This window comes from Pipistrellus kuhlii, unplaced genomic scaffold (genome assembly GCF_014108245.1).
Source record: "Pipistrellus kuhlii isolate mPipKuh1 unplaced genomic scaffold, mPipKuh1.p scaffold_m20_p_111, whole genome shotgun sequence".
Lineage (NCBI taxonomy): Eukaryota > Metazoa > Chordata > Mammalia > Chiroptera > Vespertilionidae > Pipistrellus > Pipistrellus kuhlii.
Window position 1 is genome coordinate 79,149 of NW_023425418.1, and position 22,604 is coordinate 101,752.

The 22,604-nt window shown below is 62.7% G+C and overlaps 3 protein-coding genes across 11 annotated transcripts; 1 reads left to right on the plus strand and 2 right to left on the minus strand.

The window, feature by feature from the left end:
• Positions 1–293: 293 nt before the first annotated feature.
• LENG8 (leukocyte receptor cluster member 8) lies at positions 294–11,443 on the plus strand. 4 transcript variants are annotated; one of them, XM_036432484.2, is made up of 15 exons: positions 294–441; positions 2,489–2,581; positions 3,308–3,479; positions 3,770–3,880; positions 4,507–4,617; positions 5,307–5,559; positions 5,709–5,850; positions 6,062–6,250; positions 6,413–6,691; positions 6,771–6,911; positions 7,039–7,324; positions 7,703–7,804; positions 7,915–7,983; positions 8,083–8,420; positions 10,242–11,443. In XM_036432484.2, the coding sequence occupies exons 2-15, from the start codon at positions 2,544–2,546 to the stop codon at positions 10,402–10,404; spliced, it is 2,394 nt and encodes a 797-aa protein (XP_036288377.1). In that variant the 5' UTR covers positions 294–441; positions 2,489–2,543; the 3' UTR covers positions 10,405–11,443. The 4 variants fall into 4 exon arrangements, with proteins under 4 accessions (XP_036288377.1, XP_045435633.1, XP_045435635.1 ...); XM_045579677.1 differs by having other exon boundaries at positions 8,083–8,441; positions 8,473–10,384; XM_045579679.1 differs by lacking the exon at positions 4,507–4,617 and having other exon boundaries at positions 8,083–8,441; positions 8,473–10,384.
• LENG9 (leukocyte receptor cluster member 9) lies at positions 11,078–13,216 on the minus strand. 2 transcript variants are annotated; one of them, XM_036432487.2, is made up of 2 exons: positions 12,537–13,216; positions 11,078–12,506 (listed from the first exon to the last, which is right to left on the minus strand). In XM_036432487.2, exons 1-2 carry the CDS (start codon positions 13,082–13,084, stop codon positions 11,534–11,536), a joined length of 1,521 nt encoding a protein of 506 aa, XP_036288380.1. In that variant the 5' UTR covers positions 13,085–13,216; the 3' UTR covers positions 11,078–11,533. The 2 variants fall into 2 exon arrangements, with proteins under 2 accessions (XP_036288380.1, XP_036288379.1); XM_036432486.2 differs by having other exon boundaries at positions 11,078–13,216.
• Positions 13,217–13,872: 656 nt separating this feature from the next.
• Positions 13,873–21,257, minus strand: CDC42EP5 (CDC42 effector protein 5). Of its 5 annotated transcripts, none has more exons than XM_045579683.1 (3): positions 21,138–21,257; positions 20,782–20,942; positions 13,873–14,401 (listed from the first exon to the last, which is right to left on the minus strand). In XM_045579683.1, exon 3 carries the CDS (start codon positions 14,399–14,401, stop codon positions 13,928–13,930), a length of 474 nt encoding a protein of 157 aa, XP_045435639.1. In that variant the 5' UTR covers positions 20,782–20,942; positions 21,138–21,257; the 3' UTR covers positions 13,873–13,927. The 5 variants fall into 5 exon arrangements, with proteins under 5 accessions (XP_045435639.1, XP_036288393.1, XP_045435638.1 ...); XM_036432500.2 differs by having other exon boundaries at positions 20,782–20,947; positions 21,141–21,159; XM_045579682.1 differs by lacking the exon at positions 21,138–21,257 and having other exon boundaries at positions 13,873–14,174; positions 14,220–14,401; positions 20,782–20,961.
• Positions 21,258–22,604: the final 1,347 nt, after the last annotated feature.

The window sequence follows — 22,604 nt, forward strand, 5'->3', positions numbered from 1 at the left end:
CCTTCCCCAGGCTCCCCCATCCCTGGACGGACGGCGGGCCGTCCCACAAGCCCCATCACTCGGGTGTGTGTCTGACAGTCAGAATAATAAATGGCTACCGCGAACGCAGCCAAAACGGCTTACAGGGCGAACGCGACGCCCAAGTCGGAAGCGCGTGTCCCCTCGGGGCCACCGTCCCCTTCCCGTCTTCCGGCTTGTGCAGAGCGCCCGCCCGCTGAGTGCGTAGGCGGGAGGGCGGGCTCAAAGCCCAGATCCGGACTCCCATTGGTCGCCTGTGGGGCGGGGCGGGGCGGGGCGAGGCCTGCGGTTGACGTCATGACGCCGCGCTCCGAACGTCGAAGCCCGAGGAAGACGGGAGTCAGCCGGCTCGCGAGCCTCCCCTCGGCGGTGGTGTCGTCGGTTTGGCCCGCAGCTGCCGAGTCCCCGGGGCGAGCGGCGGAGGTGGGTGTGAGGGGCGGGGAGCCGGCGGACCGGTCGGCGCGGCGCCGGTTTCCGGCCTCACGCCCCCCGCGGGCCCCGAGGCCTGCGCGGCTGTCACCCCAACGGACGCGGCGCGCGAGCGTCCGCAGGGTGTGGCGGCGCGGGCGGCTCTGCGCCTGCGCGGCCGGGCGGGGCGCGCGGCCGGGGCACCCCGCAGCCCCGTGCCGTCGCTCGCCGCGGCCCGCGCGCTCCCTTGGAATTCCTGGGGCCCCCGGCGCCCCTTGTCTCCTATTGGCTGGGCGGTTCCACGGAGACAACAGCGTTGTCCCGGGCGATAAGGGGGGGGGGGGGCTGGCGCCCGCTGCTTCCCGGTAACGCGGTGCGCACGCGCGGCGCGGCCGGGGCGGTGGTTCACGGGGCCCGGTGCGGGGGTCGGGCTGGCTCTTCCTTTCCCTCCCGTCCCCCCTTTCCCGACTCTGCCTGCTGGACGGGCCGGGGATCGGGTGCCTCCACCCTTTACACCTGCCCAGGACCCCGCCAGGCCTTTCCCCAGCCTCCCAGCCTCCTTCCGGGGCCCGCCAGCGCCGCCCCCCTCCCTCCCGCCTTCTGTTTAGGGCCGTTCCCAGCTCCTGGCACCTGTTCCCGGCCCCTCCGTATCCTGTAGGATGTCCGGGTTCTCCAGCAGGCTTCGCCTCGGAGCTCACCCATATTTGTTATTATTCCTTTAGGCTTAGACACCCCTCCTGCGCCCCCCCGCCCCCCAAGTCCTGGTCTGCAAGACATCCATTCGCTTTCTTGTGTCCTCCCCACCCCACTCTTACCTTCCCAAAGGGTTCAGGCACCCCGCAGCTTTCTCTGCTGACCTCCACCCGGGCGGTCCCGTCCCCTGTTTCCCCCCCTCCCCCCCGCAGGCCGACCCCTCCCTCTACGTCAGGAACAGAGTTCTTCGCCTTTGGGAACCTTTTTGAAGTGGTTCGTGTTCTCTCTCTCTCTCTGAAATAGTTCTCTTAAGACACGGGTGGGGAGCATCGGGTCCGAGGGCCCTGGACATCATTTGGCTTGGCCCTGCCAAGGCATTAGGAGTGTGGTGTTAGGTTAAACGTCTGACCAAATAGAGCAGACTAGTTTTTTTGTTTTTAATTTTTAAAAATATTTTATTGATTTTTTTTTTTTTTTTTTTTTTACAGAGATGAAGGGAGGGGGATAGAGAGTTAGAAACATCAATAAGAGAGAAACATCGATCAGCTGCCTCCTGCACACCCCCCACTGGGGATGTGCCCGCAACCAAGGTGCATGCCCTTGGCCTGAATCGAACCTGGGACCCCTCAGTCCGCAGGCCAAGAGCAGACCAGTTTCGAAGTGGATGGTTGTGTACGGCCTCGACTGTTGTCACAAGTATCCAGACGTCCCTAGGCAGGAAGAAGGTCCCCCACCCTGTCCTGAGCACTGTCTAGGAAGCCATTGCTTCACGTTGGCATTCTCCTTGGGCACCCTCAGCTTCTCTTACCTTGTTGTGTTCCCCTCTTTTTTGCTCCAGGCTGGGCCAGACCCTGCCTTTGCCAAGTTCTCCCAGCCCTCAGGGTCCACTCAGGCTCATGAGAGTGTCCCCTCTCTCCTGCTGCTTCACAGGAAGGCACAGGCTCCTCACCCTTGGCCGAGCCCCCACTTCCCGTCTCAGGGTGTCTCCCCCGCCTCACCTCCCGTCTCAGGGTGTCCCCCAAGTCTTTCCCTTTCATATGGGTTTCAGATCCTTCTCGTCCCCTCTGGGAAATCCCGCAGACTTCCCTCTGGTTCACGTCCTTCGTTTCCCACCCAGGACACTACAGGAGGCCAGGCCCTCTCCCCTCCCCTTTCCCCTTCCCTCCCCCTAACCCTCCCCTCCCCTCCCCCTAATCCTCTCCTCCCCTCTCCTCTCGCTGGCCCTTATCCCACACCCAGGCTGTCTTCAGACTAGACCACACTCCCTTTCCTGCCTGGCTTCTCCTGAGCCCATCAGCGTCTCACCCCCACTTTGTGACGTGTCTTTTGCTGCTGCTTGAGTCTCCCTGATTGATCCCTTTTCTCGCAGACAGTGAAAAAGCAGTCTGGCTCCCGAGGTCCACCCCTTACACCCCAGGGTCCAGATGGCGGCCAATGTGGGTGATCAACGTGGCACAGACTGGTTAGTGGGCAGAGGGACAGGCTGGAGGGGCAGGGGGTGGCGGGAGGAGCAAGCCCAGAGTCCTTGTCGTCGTCGTCCTCGTCGTCGTCCTCCTCCTCCTCCTCCTCCTCCTCCTCCTCCTCCTCCTCAGGGTGGGGCCTCCGGGTCAGGCAGGGCTGGTCCAGGCAGCAGAGTGAGGGAGCATGGGCTGCAGTGTGGGGCGTCGAGCCTCCTGAGCCCGCCCTCTGCACAGCCCAGTGCTGGTTTGCAAAGTGGCATGCTTCGTTCAGTGAACCGCGGTTGGGGCAGCCCCCACACCTAGCCGTTTATCTTTTTGATATAATTACTTTTTTCTGAAACTGTGATTGTAACCTGCTGGCTAGGGTGTTATCAGGAAGAATTCCTTATTCTTTCCAAAACTGTGTGATTGTAACCTGCCGAGTGGGGTGGTGTGGGCCAGAGTTGATAGTTCCTAGACCACTTAGACCTGCGAGGCACCAGCTCCTGTGTTAGGTTCTGCAGGTACAGCAGTCGCTGTGTTTGCTCTATATTTAACACCTGCTTGTGCACCAGGCCCCTGCACAAGCCCTGTAGGCAGGCAGTCTCATGGTTCCACACAGAAAACCCAGACACAGTGGGTTTCCACATCCTGGGTTGCAGACGCCAGGCTGCAGTAGGCAGAGAGGGGCCCTGCGATCCCACCTCGGCCACTCAGCCGGGACAGCAGCGCCTCTGTGCTCCCCACAGGTCCTCCCAGTACAGCATGGTGGCCGGGGCGGGCAGGGAGAACGGCATGGAGGCGCCCATGCACGAGAACCCGGAGTGGGAGAAGGCCCGCCAGGCCCTGGCCAGCATCAGCAAGGCGGGCGCCGCCGGCAGCTCCAAGGCCAGCAGCAACGGGCCTGTGGCCAGCTCGCAGGTGAGACCACGGGGCCGGGCACCTCGACGGGGGCCGCTGGGGGAGGGACAGGCTCGGTGTCCTCTCGTGTCACTCCAGCTCCTAGGGTGGGGGAGGCAAGGACTGTCCTCGAAGCGTCCAGGGGCCGCCTGTCCCGTCCCGGAGGTGCCTGAGTCTGAGGGCAGAGGCTGGCTCTCTGGAGAGACGTCCCCAGTTCTGTTCCTGGGCCGTTAACCTGTTTGCTGGTTAACGGGGGTCGTGGCCGTGGGCGCCTGCTGCCCAGGCTGACGGCGTGTGGCCTCTCCCCACAGTATGTGTCTCAGGCGGAAGCCTCGGCCCTGCAGCAGCAGCAGCAGCAGCAGTACTACCAGTGGTACCAGCAGTACAGCTACGCCTACCCCTACAACTACTACTACCCCATGGTGAGTGCCCCCTTCCCCCCCCCCCGGGCCCTATCCCCGTGCTCCCTGCAGAGACCTCCACCTGCCACGCCCCGGCCACGAGTGCTCCGCGGCCACTGCTCCTGTGGGCCCTCCTCGCCGTCCCCGCCTCCCGGAGGGCGCCTTTCTCCGGGAGCTTTGTCACTTCAGGGCGGGCCCTGCCCTCCGCTCCGCTGCCCTCCTGGCCTTCCCACAGCCCTTGCTGCTGGACGGGCCACGTGTGTCTGCCGCTGCGTGTATCTGAGTGCCAGCTTCACTCGGGCGTGGGTTGTCATCTTTTAATTTTGTCCTGGTGTGGGGCTTAGAGAGCTGGCACACAGCAGATGTTTGTGGAATAGGGAGAAATTCCGAGAAGGAGCGGAAATAGAGTATAGGCTTATAGAGGTTTTAATTTCATTTTTTCTTTTTCTTTTTTTTTTTACTTTTTGAACAATTTAAATATGTTTTTATTTTAATTTCATGAAATGCTTTTCTTAACGTAAGAGAATTTGGTGCATTTATGTGGTAGAGAGGGGCAGAGGGGGGAGCGGTGAGGGGAGGGTCAGGGCTGCTGAGCAGCAGGAGGAGGGGAGCCGGCCGGCCACTCACCCTCCTCCCTGCCTGCGCAGAGCATGTACCAGGGCTACGGCTCCCCCTCCCAGTACGGGATGGCCGGCTCCTACGGCTCAGCCACACCCCAGCAGCCAGCAGCCCCCCAGCACCAAGGCACTCTGAACCAGGTAACGCCCAGCCCGTGTCTGCGCCAGGTTCCGGCTGGGGAGGTAGTTTGTGAGGGTTGTTGAGCCACCCGCCTCCTGCCAAGCAAGTCCTGCTTCGAGGACGAAGAGGGCAGAGCAGGGGTTTTGAAACTTTGGGGCTTGGCAAGGCCAGGGCCTGGGCTGTTGGGGTGATGGTGGGGACAGTCTGTAGTGTGGCAGCTTGTCTGAGCGTGCCCCCCGCTTGTGCACAACTGCACACATGATCTGGCCTTGCACGCACCTGCACCTTGGCGGAGTGGTGGAGCTAGTGCAGGGAGGTGAGGCGAGAGACCTGGGTTCGAATCCCAGTACCCTCTCTGGGGTGTGAGTACAAGTCCTGCCACCTGCTGCCCAGCCAGCTCAGTGGGAGGGGTGACTGGGTGTTAAGAGCTGCTGCGAGGGTGCAATCGTGTGTGTGCGCCATGGCTGATACGGGACACGTGCTCCGACCATAACCACTGTTGGGGGGGTGGGGCTGCTGCCACTTACCAGCTGGGGCCATGGGAAGGGAGAGCCTGTCTGAGCCCGTCTTCTCAGCCATGGAAGAGTGGTTAGGAGACCCCGTTCCCCGGGAGAGGGTCACGGCCGTGCTGAAAGCTGAGTGACGTGACGTTGAGTGTGAGAGAGCAGCCAGAGACTGCTCCCGCCCTCAGCGCCACTTCCTCCGACAGCCCCCCGTCCCCGGCATGGATGACGGCATGTCCTACCAGGCCCCTCCCCAGCAGCTGCCAGCAGCTCAGCCCCCTCAGCCCTCCAACCCCTCGCACGGGGCTCACGCTCTGAACAGCGGCCCCCAGCCTGGGACGACGCCGGCCACCCAGCACAGCCAGGCGGGGCCCGCCTCGGGCCAGGCCTACGGGCAGCACAGCTACGCCGAGCCGGCCAAGCCCAAGAAGGGCCAGCAGCTGTGGAACCGCATGAAGCGTAAGTGGGCAGCGCAGGAGCCGGGGCGGGAGGCACGGGGTGCAGGGATTGTCCCAGGGCCTTGGGGTGGCTGCCTGGAGCTGGGCCTGCGGTCCCAGGCGGCTGGGGTAGGCCTAACTCCAGCTTTCGCTGCTCCCCCCCTCCCCCAGCGGCCCCCGGGACTGGTGGTCTCAAGTTCAACATTCAGAAACGGCCCTTCGCTGTCACCAACCAGAACTTCAGCTCCAGCTCGGAGGGCCAGCACAGCGGCTTCGGCCCCCAGCCCAACCCCGAGAAGGCCCAGAACCACAGGTGACGGCCCTGGCCGGTCCTCGGCATGGAGGACACCCATGCGGGTTCTGCTGCTCCAGAGGGCGGGTGGCTCCCTGGGGTTGCTGTGAGTGTCAAACGGGAGGGAAGCAAACGCTGGAGCTGTGCCTGCCTGTGCATGGTGACAGGCCGTGGTGACAGGCTGTGCCGGAGTGCGTGCTCCCAGCTGAGCCCCCACTTCTGCCCTGTGCAGGGGGGGCCTGTCAGGGAAGCCAGACGACTGGCCGCAGGACATGAAGGAGTACGTGGAGCGCTGCTTCACGGCCTGCGAGTCGGAGGAGGACAAGGACCGCACGGAGAAGCTGCTCAAGGAGGTGCTGCAGGCCCGGCTCCAGGATGGCTCTGCCTACACCATCGACTGGAGCCGGGAGCCTCTGCCCGGGTGAGTCCGGCTGGAGGTGAGGCCAAGGCAGCTTGTGTGCCGGGGGAGGCGGGGGGACCCAGGGGTGGAGCTGAGCTGCGGATGCAGGTGGGTGAAGCATCGGGTGGCGTGTCTCCGGGCAGAGGGAGGGCGTGGGTTGGTGATGCCCTGCTCTGTCCTCAGGCTGACTCGGGACACTGTGGCCGAGAGCCCTAAGAAGAAGCGGTGGGAGGCCCCCAGCAGCCTTCACCCTCCCAGGGGGGCAGGCGCCACGACCAGGGGCGGGGGTGCCCAGTCACAGCGAGGGACGCCAGGGGCTGGGGGTGCTGGCCGAGCGCGGGGCGGCAGCTTTGCCAAGTTCGGCAACCGCAATGTCTTCATGAAGGACCACAGCTCCTCCTCCAGCACAGAGTCCCGTTCCCGCTCCTCCTCCCGGTCCCCGAACCGCCACTTCCGCCGCAGGTGGGTGCAGGCTCCGGGGGTGGCGGGGGCGGGCCTCGGGGAGCCGGCCCGGGCCTCACCTCCCTGCCTCTCCGCACAGTGACTCCCACTCGGACTCGGACAGTTCCTTCTCAGGGAATGAGTGCCAGCCTGTGGGTCGCAGGAACCCGCCCCCCAAGGGCCGGGGGGGCCGGGGGGCCCACATGGATCGGGGCCGAGGCAGGGCGCAGCGAGGGAAGAGGTGAGCGAGCCTTGGGGTGGCCAGGGAGGGTGCTGTGACCTCGAGCGGTTTAGCAGAGGCCTGGGGTGCTCCATGCCGGTCTCCTTTACCGACCCGACCCCTCTCCTCCTTCCCCCTTACCCCCAAGGCACGATCTAGCGCCCACCAAGCGCAACCGCAAGAGGATGGCGGTGCTGGAGTGTGAGGACCCCGAGCGCGAGCTGAAGAAGCAGAAGCGGGCGGCCCGCTTCCAGCACGGACATTCCCGCCGCCTGCGCCTCGAGCCCCTGGTGCTGCAGGTGGGCGGCCTGGAGAGCAGCGGGGGCGACCCTGACTGGCAGGAGCTGCAGATCGTGGGCACCTGCCCCGACATCACCAAGCACTACCTGCGGCTCACCTGCGCCCCCGACCCGTCCACAGTGCGCCCTGTGGCGGTAAGTGCCGGGAGGGCAGGCCCGCTGGCCGGGTGGGCACTGGAGAGGAGCTGAGCCCTGAGTCCCAAGCACGCGGCCTTGTTGGGGGCTTTCTAGCCCTCGGGGCCTCTGGGTCCCCCTTGAAATGGGACAAAGGCCCCAGCGTCCTGAGGGACGAGGCCGTGAGTGTCCTGTCCCGGGTGCACGCAGGCCGGGCGCTGACTGGGGACTGGGCTCAGGAGCTCTCCGAGGTCCGGGCTTTTCCTCCTGGCGGGCCGCTGGGGGTGTGCTGCTGCAGCCTTCACTTCAGACACCGCGTTAGCGGGGCTTCGCGGGGCTTACGGGGTTTGGGTGTCCCTGCTCTGCCGGCTGTCTCTGACTCCGTGTGACGCCTTCCAGGTTCTGAAGAAGTCGCTGTGCATGGTCAAGTCCCAGTGGAAAGAGAAGCAGGACTACGCCTTCGCCTGCGAGCAGATGAAGTCCATCCGGCAGGACCTGACGGTGAGGGCTGGGCTGGGTGACCGGGGCTGGGGGTGGGGGTGGGATTGGAGTTGGGGGGTGGAGGTGTGTCCCGCCCTGCTCTGGCCTGACTCCTCTCCTTGCTGCCCCAGGTGCAAGGCGTGCGCACTGAGTTCACGGTGGAGGTGTACGAGACGCACGCCCGCATCGCCTTGGAGAAGGTGAGTGGGCTCCGGGCTCTTCCCGGGCTGCTGGGCTCCTCCCGGGCTGGCTCCCCAGCCTCACTCTGCCCCTCCTCCCTGCCTGCCCTCCCCCGCCAGGGTGACCACGAGGAGTTCAACCAGTGCCAGACGCAGCTCAAGTCGCTGTACGCGGAGAGCCTGCCCGGCAACGTGGGTGAGTTCACCGCCTACCGCATCCTCTACTACATCTTCACCAACAACTCGGGCGACATCACCACGGAGCTGGCCTACCTGACGCGGGAGCTGAAGACGGACCTCTGCGTGGCCCATGCCCTGGCTCTGAGGGCAGCCTGGGCTCTGGGCAACTACCACCGCTTCTTCCGGCTCTACGGCCGCGCGCCCTGTATGTCTGGCTACCTCATAGACAAGTTTGTGGACCGGGAGCGCAAAGCCGCCCTCAAGGCCATGATCAAAACGTATGTTCAGCTGAGGTCCCCGTGACCCCGTCTCTTCCCCCTCCACCCCTGGCGAGCAGGCCTCTAGCTCCAGTCCCGGCTGTCCTGGCCCCTCTCCCTTTCTCGTCCCTCTCCCTTTCTTGTCCTCTCCTGCTGTCCCTCCTCCCCTTTGCTCAGCCCTCCCTCTGGCCTCTTCGCCATTCTTTCTTTCTTTCTTTCTTTGGTTCCGGGGTCCCTCCACCCCCTGCCAATCATCCTCCCACTCACATCACGTGGGACCCTGGCTTCTCTGCTCGGGGCTCCCTGCCTTCGAGGCCTCGGCCTGCCTCTCTCTCTGGCTCTCCGGCCGCAGCCCTTGCTCTAGAGACAAACGAGAAAACAGCGCTGCTCTGGCAGCTTCTGGTCTGACGGGCCAGGGCCCCATTCCTACTTGAGCCTTCTGAGGGGCCACATGTTAGGGAAACATGCGAGATGCCAGGCAGACTGGGCCTGTGCCCACACACTGAGTGCCCGCCGTGTGCCCCATCCAGAGTGCGGGGATGTGTGCTTAGGGCAGGGAGGTTCCTTTTGTTGTCACAGCCGGGGCTGCTCCTGGCCTGTGGTGGGTAGAGACCGGGGCTGCTGCTGACCAGCCCATAGCGCCCCACAGTGCATGGCGCCCCACAGCACTAAGGGGGCCCGCTGCCAGCCTCTGAGGGTGAGAGCCCTGCTCCGGTCAGGGGTATGAGGCCTTGAACACCAACCATGTCTGTTAGCTTTCCCATGTGGATGGTTTGGAGCCTGGGAAAAGATGGTCGAACTGAAGGATAGGGACACTCTAGGGCCACAGAAACAGAGGGGATGTGGGCAGAAATGTGGGGTGAGGATGCACAGGAGCGGTAACAGACCAGCACCCTCTGCAGCCCGCCAGGCCCCTGGGGGAGCTCCCAGGCTTCCTCCAGCTCAGGTAGCTGGGCCGGCGACTCTTCCCTGTTAGTGTGTGTGCTCGACCGCGGAAGGACAGATGGCTGGTGCCTGTGGGAGTGCCTGGCCTGGCACTGGTGCCGCCTTTCCTTGGCAGACATGTCCCTGCAGGTGGCCAGGGTCATGTGGGGGGGCAGCAGGCTCCTGGCTCCATGGACAGCAAGGCTGGGGCCAATGGGCTTGGGGCAGGGCCAGCTCTGAGTACATTCAGCCAGCGGCTTCCTTTCCTGGGTGACACGCAGTGGCTGTGCCCTGGCCCTGCAGTGCCCGCCCGGGGTTGTTTGTGAGGTAGATGACTCAGCCTACAGACGAGGGTTCGCTCCTCAGGCACTGAGCACTGAGCACTGAGGGCAGCTGCTTCTGGCACGGGCCCAGCGCTCTCGTTGCCAACCAGAATTTCCTGTGTGGGAAGTGTAGGAAGTGCTGGCTGACTCCTGTGCCCAGGGCATCCCTGAGGCGCTCAGACCAGGGTTGGGGTCCTGTGAGGGCCAGGCCCCCAGAGTAGCGGTGAGCGCTCCCGTCCTGTGCCTGTCCCCCTGGGCCATCTGCCTGGCCCCTGCCCTCGGCCGCGGTGGCCCTCTCCTGAGGGCCTGCTCAGGCCAGGGAGCAGTGGAGGAGCCGGTGCGGCCCTTCCCCCCTCCTTCCGGCCTCCCGACAGGTAAGTGAGGGCAAAGGGGCACACTGGGGTTGGCTGTCAGCCCAGTCTGAGGGCCCCCAAGCTCCAGAGGTGGGCGGTGGGGTGAGGGCTGGGTACCAGAGGTTACATTTCCTAATGTGCGGAGGGAACACTTAGGGTGTCGGAAGGGGGGGCACCCACTCCCTGTCCGTGGGGCCCCTGCCTGCTGCCCGCCTCATCACCTTCTCCTCTTGTTTCCGTAGCTTCCGCCCTGCGCTGCCCGTCTCCTACCTGCAGGCCGAGCTGGCCTTCGAGGGCGAGGCCGCCTGCCGGGCCTTCCTAGAGCCCCTGGGCCTGGCCTACACGGGCCCGGACAACGCCAGCGTCGACTGCCGCCTCAGCCTGGCGCAGCTGCCCGCCTTCTGAGCACCGCGGGGCAGGCCGGCCCACGCCGCCTCTGCGGATCTTGTTTTTGAGCCATGGACTTGGGTTGTAAATTAATCGTGGGGAGTGAGCTCCAGGAAGAGCCGCCCTCCCTGCCCCGTTTTCCTACCGGGGAGTCTGTACAGAGATTTTTCTACGTTTTTATTTTTGCCTCAGAGGGACGGGACGGGGAGGAGGGCGGGCAGCCGAGGGTTGGGGGCGTGGTCTGTCCACCTTGCACTCTACTAATGCTGTCTCAGTGTTTTCTCTCTCTCTCTCTCGAGCTCGTACTCCGGTACCAACTCGGCACCCTGGCCCATCTCACGCCAGGGGGCCAGCAGAAGACGACCGGCCGCTCTGCCGTGCCCGCTGCGGTGGGGGCACCCGCCCGCCGCCCGCCGCCCGCCTGCCTACCTCACCAGAGACTCTTGTTGCCAGCCCTCCGGGGCCTCCGTGCTCAGGGCGCGGGGAGCCGCAGAGACTGTGTCATGCCCTCGGCTCCCGCCCCAGAAACGCCACCGCCACACCAGGCCACCAGCAGATCCACGTTGCCACCCGAACCGAAGACTCCGGAGGCCATCGCGGGACCTCACCGGCCGGGCCGCCTCGTCTGCAGTGTATTAAGTTGTCTCGTGTCCCCTCCTCCCGCCACCCCAGTGTTTCTTCTGGTTTTTTCCCCCTTCCCTCCCTCTTCCCCTCCTGCCCCCTCCTCCCTCGGTTCAGCACAGGTAAACGGTTCCCCTCCCCGCCTTCATGGATCACCAGCTCACGTCACATTTCCTTCTCGTTTCTTTTTGTGTGTTTATTTAAGTTATTTTCCCTCCTTCCTCCCTTTTCTTTTCCCCTCCCTCCCTCTTCTGCCATGTAATTGGAGGTTGTGCAATGAGTTTGCAAACAGCTGGACTGTCAGGCTGCTTTTTTTCCAGATGTTCCTTCTCTGCCTCCCCCCTCCTCTTCCCCTTTCTTTCCTTCATTCTTCCTTTGGATCACTTGAGCACGTTTGGAACCCTGAGAGAAACCACAATTAAAGAGAGAGAGCGAGCGCGCGTGTGCTTTGTCCTTCCTGCTTGGACTGGATCTCCTCTGTGTTTGGCACTGAGATCCGACTTGTCTGCCAGAGGGGCCTGGGCTGTCACCCCAGGGGGATCTCGGCCAGGGGCTGGTAGGCGTCCCCTGCCCTCCCCATGCGGCACAGCCAGAGTTGTCTCAGGACCTGGCTGCCCAGCTCCTGTCCTGGGCTGGGCCCAGGCACGGCGAGGTGGCCCTGACGGCCCCGGGGGACCTTGGCCAGCGTGAGGTGCGGGTGCAGCCCCCCTGGGGGCTGGAGCACTCTGAGCCCTTCAGCCTCCAGCCTCTGGCCCAGCACTTGGGCCATGTTTTCCAGGGACGGGGAGGGGGGCGCACAGAGCACATGGGGGCCCAGGAGCACCAGCTGCCCAAACGTCACCTGCGGAGGTACCGGAAGTCCCGGGTCGGAGAGGGCGTGTTTGAGCGCACTGATGGCAGCCACTGCCTCCCCGGGGCCCCCCAGCCTCAGCAGGGCCAGCGTCAGGTGCAGGGCCTGTGGGGGCACCAGGAAAGCTGCGCACAAAGGCGCAGCTCGGACCAGCTCTTCCTGGGCCTTGGCCACCCCCGCCTGCAGCCCGGGCTCTGTCACCATGAGGGCCACAAAGTGCGTGGGGCGAGGCTGGCGAGGGGCTGTGGCCCTGGCCGCGGAGGCCTCTCCGCCAGCTTGGGGCCAGGCCTCAGTACCCCACTCCTCTTGACAGCACTCTGTCGTCTCGGAGGAGCCACCCAGGGGCTGCCCTGGGGCCGCCACGGTCCGTGCCTCTCTGGTCCTGGCTTTGGCGGCCAGCTTCCGCGCCCTCCCTGGCTCCTTCGGTGGGGAAGCCGGGCTGCCGGCCCCGCCCAGCTCCTGGGCCTTCACCGAAGTCCCCCGGCTCCCGGCTTCGGCTTGGGGGCCGGTCCAGGGCGGCGGTCCGAGCCCTCCTGCTGGGGCGCCAGAAGGGGGCGCAGCTGCGCAGTCCTGTGCTTCCCGGGTCCCAGGTGTGTCCACCCCCTGCTCGTCCCCGCTGTCCAGCATCTCTCCGGTTCGGGGCGCGTGCTCGTCCCCGTGCGCGTTTCTGGGCTCGAGCGCGTCCGTGCCATCCTGCCCTTCTCCGTCCCCAAGAGCGTCCAGCGCGTCCAGGATGGTGGGCCCGCGGCCCGCGAAGGAGCCGGAGCCGAAGACGTGGTCGGTGCGCGAGTCGCGGTCCCACACGATGCGGCCGCGGAAGCGGAAGTAGCGGACGCGGTGCTGCGGGACGGCCAGCGCGCCGGGCCCGAGCGCCGCCAGCGGCTCGTCCCAGCAGAAGGCGCCGAAGGGCTCCTCCAGCACGCCCCGGAAGCGGTCGGCGTAGCCCACCGCGAAGTCGGCGGGGTCCAGGCGCGGGTCCCAGCGGATGCGCTGGATGACGGCCGCGGCGGTGCGCAGGGGCGGCTTTTTGGTCCCGGCCCCGGCCTCGGCCTCGGCCCCGCCTTTAGGCTGCGCCGGCGCCGGAGCCCCGGGGTGGGGCTGGCGGCAGCGGGCGCCGAAGCGGCAGCGGCCCTCCAGGAAGAAGCGGCAGGCCGGCGGCGGCGGCGGCGGCGGGGTCTCCGCGGCGGGAGGCTCCGGGGTCGATGCGGGCTCTCCGGCCGCCGCCATCGGGACCCGGGCGGTGGCCCGACTGTGCCGTCAGCGGCGGTGGCTCCGGCCGCGCCCCGATCCGGGAAGCACGCAGGGACTCTGACTCAGGCCCACGTGGGGCCGCCCCGCCGGTCACCGGGGAGTCTGTCCCGCCCCCTCCGCGGCTTGCGAGTGTGGCCCCGCCCCCGCCCCACCGGTCACCGGCGCAGCACCTCCCGCCCGGCCCCCGGCGAGCTGGCCCGGCCCCGCCTCCAAGTCCTCAGAGAGCTCGATCCGCCCCGTCTAACGGGGCACGTGCCGCCCCGCCCCGGGCTCCTGGCGCCAGCTCCTGCCCCGCCCCGCCCCGCCCTGGGGTGTGCCGGTGCTGCCCGCCCTCCGGTCGGTCCCGGCCTCCGCGGGCGCAGGCACCACCCGCGTCTGCAAGACCAAACCCAGCTTGGTAGTTCGGGTTTGACGCCGCTGCCGTCCTCGCACTGGAGCCCGCACACCTGGGAGGACAGGGGCCCTCCTCCAGGGACCGCGCCGTTTTCTCGGCCTTTTTCCCCAGCGGCTCCCGGGCAGGGTCCCCCGCAGCTGGAGCAGCGGGTCAGGCCGCCCAGATCCCGCAGCAGCGCTGTCAACCTAATGAATGGGCCTGGAGGCGCGGCCACGTGGGGACCCCGCCCCCCAGCTGTCCTAAAGGGGCCACCCCAATGTGACCGGTCCCCTCTCTGGGTCCAGAGCCGCGGGGGACACCCCTGATGCTCCCCGGGACCCCATCCTCCCCTCTTCTCCCGGCCCAGAGAAGAGACGGAAGCGGGCGCTGGCCTTAGCGGTTTATGTATAAAGAAGTGGGGTGCGGGGGGAAGGGGGGCAGGGAGCCTACAGGCCAATGATGTCGTCCAGCTCTAGGTCCGCGATGGGGCGGCCGCGGGCGCCGGGGAACTGCTGCTGCGCCCCGGAGCCGGGGTCCGCGTCGGCGCCGGGCTTGGTGGCGGCGGCCCCGGGGCGCCCCGCGTCCATGACGCCCAGCACGGCGTCCAGCATGGAGGGCCCAAGGTCCAGGTGGAAGGACAGCAGCGGGTCGGCGGGCGCGGGCGCGCGCAGGGCGGGCGGCGGCGGCTGGGGCGCGGCGGCCGGCGGTGCGGGGCGCGGGGCCCCCGCGGGCGGCGCGCGGGGCTCGGGGGGCGGCCCCCCGCCGTGGCGGCTCAGGAACGAGGTGTCCCCGAAGGCGTCGCCGCCGCGCCCCACGTGCAGCGTGTGTCGGAAGTCGCCGAGCGGCGCGGAGATGGACAGGGCGCCGCGCTCCGGCCGCTTCCTGGGCTGCGTGGGGCCCAGCTGCTTCAGCACCGGCATCTGCAGGGGAGGAACAGGGGAGGGGGGGTCAGCGGGGCCACCCTGATAGGAGCCGCACCCCCAGACCCAGGTCTATAGCCAGCCGCCCCAGGACGCCTTCTGCAGAGACTGGGTGATGGTGCAGGGATTGCACCATTTTACAGGTGGGGAAACTGAGGCCCCACGAGGCCCTAGGTCGCAGCTACCCGAGTCCCATCTCACTCAGCTCTGGGTTTGCCTGTGACCACCACGAGGTGCCAAAACCGACTTGGCTCAGTGGATAGAGCGTCAGCCTGCGGACTGAAGGGTCCCAGGTACGATTCCCCAGTGGGAAGTGTGCAGGAGGCAGCTGATTGATGATTCTCTCTCAATGTTTCTAACTTTGTCCCTCTCCCTTCCTCTCTGTAAAAAAAATCAATAATATATATATTTAATGTATTTTATTGATTTCTTACAGAGAGGCAGGGAGAGGGATAGAGAGCTAGAAACATCGATGATGAGAGAGAAACATCCACCAGCTGCCTCCTGCACGCCCCCCACTGGGAATGTGCTCCGGGCACCAAGGTATGTGCCCTTGACTGGAATCGGACCCTTCAGTCTGGGACCCTTCAGTCTGCAGGCCAATGCTCATCCACTGAACCAAACCGGTCTCGGCTAATATATATATATATATATATATATATATATATATATATATATATATATATATATATATATATATATATATATATTTTTTTTTTTTTTTTTTTCCCCCTAAAAAGAAGAACAAACCTGGGGCTCTCCAGAGGCGGGGCCGGGCAGCTAACCACTTGCCACCGGAGGCCAGGCAATTAGCCACCCTCAGGAGGGTGCTCCCCAAACTTGGCAAAAACCCCAGCTCCCAGCTCCTCACACATGTGGGTCCGTGAACCCAGGGCTGCCTCAGGCACAAGAGCCTGGGGCCCACACACTTCCAGAGGGAGGCAGTTGGGGGGAGGGCGGGATGCTGACCTGTTTTATTTATTTTTAAAATGTCTGGATTATATTTGTGTTTAGACCCACCCAGTCGCAAAATACAAGCTCCTCTCGAAGGAAAGGGCCTGGCCTGAAGATGCTAACCAGGAATTCTAATATTTTTTTTTCCTTTTAATATATATTTTGTTGATTTTTTAAAGAGAGGGAGAGGGAGGGAGAGTGAGAAACATCGATGAGAGAGTCATTGATCAGCTACCTCCTGCACAATCCCCACGGGGGATGTGCCCACAGCTAAGATACATGCCCTTGACCAGGAATTGAACCTGGGACCCTTCAGTCCACAGGCCGAAGCTCTATCCACTGAGCCACACCAGTGAGGGTGAATTCTAATCTTTTTAAGGCAGGCCTGGGGCTCTCTCTGTATCCAGGCACAGCGTGTCTTCCTGAGAATTAGATTTTGAAAGAGACCATATTATGTCTCGGTTTCTGTAACAGGAGGATGATAAATACATTTCTCTGCCTTACAACATGGGCCAGAGGGCACGCATCGGGGGCGGGCGGGCAGCACACACACCGGAAGCGAGCTCTCCGCTGGCCACGTGGACTCTCGGGGCTCATGTTACAGGGAAGTGCCTGCCAACCTTTGCCCACATCCTGCAGCAGCCGGCTGCTTTCCAGAATCCTCTGGGAGGGCCTCCGGTGACCTTGGCCTTTGTGCTAACCGTCGGTTGTGAGGTTATGACGGAGGCCCTGTTTGAATGAGGCCCCACCCTCTGCCAGCTGCAGGTCTGGGACTCTCTCGGCTTCCTCTCTGTAAAAGGGATACAACCTCACCAGCTCCCTCCCAGGGCACAAGGAAAAACCTCCAAGAATACCACATGGAAAACTGTATTGGTAAGCGAGCTTGTGCTGGGGGAGGTGGGGTGGGGTGTGGGGTAAGGTACGCGTCCCCAGCAACCACGGAGGAACAAGACGTAAAGGTCTGCTGAAACCGGAGTGGCTCAGTGGATAGAGCGTTGGCCTGCGGGCTGGAGGGTCCCAGGTTCGATTCAGATCAAGGGCACATCCTTGGTTGCGGGCACATCCCCAGTGGGAGGTGTGCAAGAGGCAGCTGATCAATGATTTTTCTCTCATCAATGTTTCTAACTCTCTATCCCTCTCTCTTCCTCTCTGTAAAAAATCAATAAAATATATATATAAAAAAATAAAGATCAAACCCTCTGAGGAAGGCAAAAGAAGCCGGCATTGTTCTTTCAGCAGCAAGCATCCTGGGAAAGACCAGCAGTCAGCTGGAGGAACAGTAAGGCCGGAAGAGCCTAAAATTGTGGTAGATGGACATGCGTGAGAACTGCCCTCCACCGCACGCGCGCGCGCGCGCGCGCGCACACACACACACACACACACACACACACACACGCACACTCTACATTCATTTCTCCGGGAGAACCAGTCTTGATTCGCCACCTCAGCTGTGTTTCTCCGACTTCCCTGACCTCAATCGAGATGAATAAACATTTTTATTGCAACCTGTGCAAACATTCACCCCGCCTGCCCCTCTGTCGCCTGCGTAAGTGGAAAAAAAGTACAAAACAAGACTTACTGTTAAAACACGCTAAGCACTGGGATGTTTTCAATTCTAACCTTTAAAAAAAAAAATGCTGACCTCCGCTCACGAAGGAATCTCAATTCACCGTTTAAAAGACAAAATCCCTGCCCTGGCCAGGTGGCTCAGTTGTTTGGAGCATCATCCTGTACACCAAGAGGTGGCGGGTTCGATTCCCAGGCGCGGCATACCTAGGTTGTGGGTTCCATCCCCAGTCGGGGTGCATTCGAAGCCACAGGTATTTCTCCCTCTTGGTCTGTCTCTCTACCTCTCTCTAAAATCAATGTTTAGCCCTAACCGGTTTGGCCCAATGGATAGAGTGTCGACCAGTGGATTCAAGGGTTCCAGCTTTGATTCCGGTGAAGGGCATGTATCTTGGTTGCTGGCACATCCCCGGGGGGCGGGAGGGGGGGGAGCGGGAGGGGGAGAAGAGCAGGAGGCAGCTAATAGATGTCTCTCTCTCTTTGATGTTTTTATGTGTTTTTTAAAAAATATATTTTATTGATTTTTTACAGACAGGGAGAGGGATAGAGAGTTAGTAATATAGATCTGCTGCCTCCTGCACACCCCCTACTGGGGATGTACCCGCAAACAAGATACATGCCCTTGACTGGAATCGAACCTGGGACCCTTCAGTCCGTAGGCCAACGCTCTTATCCACTGAGCCAAACCGGTTTTGGCTCTTTGATGTTTTTAACTCTCTATCCCTCTCCCATCCTCTCTGTAAAAATAAATAAATAAATAAATTTAAAAAAAAAAAATCAATACAATATATATATTAAAACCAACTTTTAAAAACCCCCTCTCTCAGTGCCCATTATTACTCAGAAAGCCAACTGCCCTGGTTCGGATCCGCCTGTGCCTTTTGCTGTGTGGCTTCGGGCCAGCGACTGAACCTCTCTGACTTCACTTCCTCACCTTGAAAATGGGGTGATACTCACATCATCCATCTCAGAGTCTCTGCAAGGACAGGCGAGATGTGGGCCATGAACTTATAGTCCAGTGCATGGCGAATGCTCAGCGTGTGCTCAGGGCGGCCCCGCCTCGGCCACCTGCCCTGCCCCAGACCAGGAAGCAGACAGGCCTCGGAGGGGGTGTGTGACTCACCGAGACAGCCCAGCCGGCTCTGCGGGACGCCAGAGTCCAGAGTTCCCGCCTCGGCTGTCCCCAGCTCCTGGCTCCCATGCCTCCCCGGGCAGCTCGCGGCCACTGCTTCTGCCTGCCTGGCCCTAGCTGGCCCCTCACCCCGCCCTCCTGTGGTCCCATCACCACATTTCCCCCAAGGTCTTCCTTTCTGACCGCAATTTCCTGTCTGTGGGACCCTGAACCCACTTCCTCAACCCTAAACCTCCGTCAACTCAGTTGAAAGACAGCAGAATAAAAAAAAAGAAAGCAAGCTGAAACCGTTTTTTGGCTCAGTGGATAGAGCGTCGGCCTGCGGACCGAAGGGTCCCGGGTTCGATTCAGGTCAAGGGCATGTACCTTGGTTGCGGGCACATCCACGTGGGCGGGGGGGAGGGTGTGTGCAGGAGGCAGCTGATCGATATTTCTCTCTCATCGATGTTTCTGACTCTCTATCCCTCTCCCTTCCTCTCTGTGAAAAATCAATTACACACACACACACACACACACACACACACACACACATATATATATATATATATATATATATATATATATATATATATATGTATGTATATGTATATATGGACGGAGCAGAATGCCCGGGTGCAAGGGGTGGTTGGTCGCAAGGTACTCTCGCGATGCTGACCCTGTCTTTCCCAAGCCCTTGTTCTGGGCCCGGAGGGAAGTCCTGTAACCCTCCCACCATCCCACCCAGGGGGAGGCCGCTGTCATCTTGTCTGCTTTACAGCCGTGCTGGCCGAGGCTCAGAGAGGGGGGGTGGATGGCCCCGGGTCACACAGCAGCGATGCCTGCTGAGGGCGGGCTGGGTTTGGGTGTCAGCAGGCGGACTGCAGAGTCTAAGGGCGACATGAGATGACAGCCCCCATCCCTGCCCCCCTGGGCTGGGGCGGGCTGCAGGCTTCCCCGTGGAAAAAATGATGTTTGGTTTGCTAGGAAGGCCAGGGATTTCCTATACCCTCCGCCATGGCTGTTTGTTCCCTTCTTTTTCCTTTTTCCTCTTCCATTCCAGATGAGCACCATCCCAGAAACGGCTTTTATGGGTATGGGTGTGTGTGTGTGTGTGTGTGTGTGTTTCTAATCCTCACCCGAAGCTATTTTTTCTCCATTGCTTTTTAATTTTTAGAGAGTGGGCGGGAAGGGGGAGAGAGACACAGAAAAACATCGATGTGAGATGAGAAACACTCAAGGATCGGTTGCCTCCCACCTGCGCCCTGACCAGGGCCCGGCATCAAGCCTGCCACCAAGGAGGTGCCTGCCCTTGATTTAGAATCAAACCCGGGACCCTTCCGATCAACCATCCAATCAGCCGGCGCTCTACCCACTGAGCCACACCGGCCAGGGCTGTGTCTGGGTTTTCAACGCCACCTCACCTCCTCCTCCTCCTCCTCCTCCTCCTCCCAGCTCTGCAACCTCGGGGTTCAGTCCCTCCACCTCTCCGAGCCTCCTGTCCGCTTTCCTTAAAATATTTTTAATTGGTTGATCGGAGAGAGGAAGAGGAAGAGTGAGATTCGCTGTTGCATGGGGGTGTGGTTGATGCTGGTAAGGGTCTCACCGGAGATCCAGCTGCAATGACCGGCTCACCCACCGAGCTCCCGGCCCCTCTGACACCCGCCCTCCAGCCAAGTTCTGCGCTCCACGCAAAGGGGTTCGGACCCTAAAGAGTCTGTCCCGCCGAAACCGGTGTGGCTCAGTGGATGGAGCGTCGGCCTGCGGACTCAAGGGTCCCAGGTTCGATTCCGGCAAGGGCATGTACCTTGGTTGCGGGCACATCCCCAGTGGGGGGTGTGCAGGAGGCAGCTGGTCGATGTTTCTCTCTCATCGATGTTTCTGACTCTCTATCCCTCTCCCTTCCTCTGTAAAAAAAATATAAAAAAGATGAAAATAAAAATAAATCACTTAGTAGTAACTAGTGTGTGCCTCCGTTTTCTCATGTATAAATGGGGTTTCTGGGACTCATTTCCTAGGTTGCGGTGGGAGAGAATCCATACAAATATAATGTGTCCTGCCCTAACCGGTGTGGCTCAGTGGGTAGAGCATCCGCCTGCGGACTGAGGGGGTGGGGTCCCTGGTTTGATTCCCGTCAAGGGCATGTACCTTGGTTGCGGGCACATCCCCAGTAGGGGCCATGCAAGGGACAGCTGATTGATGATTCTCTCTCATCGAAGTTTCTAACTCTCTGTCCCTCTCCCTTCCTCTCTGTAAAAAAAAAAAAAAAAAAAAAAAAAAAAAAAAAAAAAAAAATCAATAAAAAATTTTTTTTTTTTTTAAAAAAAAAGGAAAAAAAGTCTGACCCTCCAGGGCCAAGGCTCCCACAGAGGGGCCCTTGTTTGGGGCAAAAGGGGGCGCGGCCAGAGTGGGGGAAGCCAGGCTGCCAACCGCCCGCGCGCCCCCTCCCCTCCCCGCCCTGCGCCCCAGCTGCGGAGGCGGGTGGGGGGGAAGGGGGGACGGGACAGGAGGGAGGGGAGCACAGCTGGCTCCCTGCCCCTGGGTCCCCCTCTTCCCCCCCCATCCCCCTCCAACGGGACGGAAACCACCACCCGCCCCGGATCGGGATCCGGCCCGACTGGTTCCCGGAGGGGCAGACCCGGGGCGCGGGGCCACGTGGCGGGGCCCGGACGCTCCGCCGCCGCCGTCCCTCCAGGGTCCTGATCCGGGGACCCCGGGACCCCGGGACCCCGGCCCCGCAACCCCCGCTTACCTCGCGGTCCCCGCCCGGCGGGTCCGGCGCGCTCCGGCTGCGCTCAGGCTGGGGCGCCCCGTCCGCCCGGGGTTCGGAGCCCGCCGCGGCCTCTGGGTCCCGGGCCCGCGCCTTCCTCCTCCTCCTCCTCCTCCTCCTTCCTCCTCCGGGCCGGGCCTCACCTGCCGGAGGGAGTGTCAGGCGGGACCTGGGGGGGGGGGGGGGGTGGCCGGTCCGGTCCTGGTCCCCCTGGACCCCCACGGGGCCACCTCCGCGGGCCCCAGGTCCAGGGGTCCCGGCTCCCGCGCGCCCCCCGCCGCCCGGGGTCCGGGGTGCCAGGCCCCCCCATGTCCCCAGAACTCCCCGGCCCCGCTCACCTGCCCCGGCGGAGGCTCAGCCCCTCGCGGGGGCCATCCCGGAGCCCACACCGCGGAGCCTCCGGCCGCCCAGCCCGGCTGCGTCCGCCGGGGCGCACACACAGGGTTAAGCGCAGGCCCCGCCCCGCCTTCCTGCCCCCTCCCCTTTCCCCCAAAAAGTTTGCCTCCGGGATCTGAAGGCCCGGAGAGCGGCGGCGGGACGCCCAGGCCCCGCGGGGCTGAGTGTGGGGGCGGCCGGGGCCGGGCGGGGTGTGCGCGGAGGACACGCCGCCTGCCTGCCGAGGGGGCGAGGGGGTGGGGAGTGGGGATGCCCCAGCCCGGTCCCTCCTCTCCCCTCCCCCTGCGCAGCCTGGAATTTCCTGAAACTGGGGAAGTCTGGCTGTGGGGCCAGTAATTTCTTCCAGATTGCAGAGAGAGAGAGAGAGAGAGAGAGAGAGAGAGAGAGAGAGAGAGAGAGAGAGAGAGAGAGAGCGCGCGAGCCCAGGCGGTGGGGGTTTTCTAAGGGCAGCTGGGACCCTGTGGTGGGGACTTTCCCGCCAGGACATCCAGCCCTAAGCTGCCCACCACCATAGACAGGCCCCCTGTCAGCCAGCGGCCTGCGGGGACAGCTGACCGCAGAGGGAGGGTCGGAGCTGGGCGTGAGGACCAGCCTTGACCTGGAGGCCCACAGGGGCCCAGCGGGGAGGCCAGCTCAGTGGAAAGGGAGGAAGGGGCAGGGGGAGAGGGAGGCCGGGGCATGGGGAGAGGGAGGCTGGGGCTGGGGGAGGCCGGCTCAGGGGGAGAGGGAGGCCGGGGCAGGGGGAGAGGGAGGCCGGGGCTGGGGGGAGGCCGGCTCAGGGGGAGAGGGAGGCCGGGTCACGTGTGAGCTGAAGCTGAGGCTGGGGCTGGGAGGCTTGGGAAGAGAGAGGTCCGATCAGTTGAAGGACACGGGGGTGGGTGGGGTGGGGTGCAGCTGAGCCCATCTGGCCATCTGGAAGGCCGATGAAGACGGGAGGGGGAAGAGCACTCAGAGCCGCTGGGAGGCTGGGAGGGAGTCCCCTGTGCCTGGTTTGCCTGGAGAGATCGGCTCCAGAGCCATGGAGACTCTGTCCAGGAGACGGTGGGGCAGGCCAGGGCAGGGGGTGCCACGGGAATGGGGTTCAGGCGGCCAGACCCAGGTGGTGGGAAGTTCCCTATGGGGATATGTCTTTATGGGTATTATTGTTACTACTAGTGGCCCGGTGCATGGATTCGTGCACATCAAAAGGAAAATAATTAGAATAAATATTTTTATATCGCTACTCGCCCTTCCTCTATAATAGAAGTGTCAGAGGCGAAAGAAAATTAGTAAAATGTACATGGAAATGATATATAAATTGATCAAAGCCAGCTTCTTTCGGCTTCAGAGGTATGTTGTGCCAACAGTTGTTGGCCTTCAGACATATTCTGTTGACAACGCTGCTTTCTTTCAACAAAAGCAACCAAATT

What these genes read in the sequence shown, in the direction of transcription:
- LENG8 (XM_045579677.1), top strand. Translation starts at nt 2,544, where the DNA reads ATGGCGGCCAATGTGGGTGATCAACGTGGCACAGACTG. An exon ending in GCTGTGGAACCGCATGAAGC is followed by an intron (nt 5,560 to 5,708) that starts GTAAGTGGGCAG and finishes CCCCTCCCCCAG; the next exon opens with CGGCCCCCGGGACTGGTGGT. An exon ending in GAGAAGGCCCAGAACCACAG is followed by an intron (nt 5,851 to 6,061) that starts GTGACGGCCCTG and finishes TGCCCTGTGCAG; the next exon opens with GGGGGGCCTGTCAGGGAAGC.
- LENG9 (XM_036432486.2), bottom strand. Translation starts at nt 13,084, where the DNA reads ATGGCGGCGGCCGGAGAGCCCGCATCGACCCCGGAGCCTCCCGCCGCG.
- CDC42EP5 (XM_045579681.1), bottom strand. Translation starts at nt 20,210, where the DNA reads ATGGCCCCTACTGGGGATGTGCCCGCAACCAAG. An exon ending in GGGATGTGCCCGCAACCAAG is followed by an intron (nt 14,402 to 20,177) that starts GTACATGCCCTT and finishes CCTCCCCTGCAG; the next exon opens with ATGCCGGTGCTGAAGCAGCT.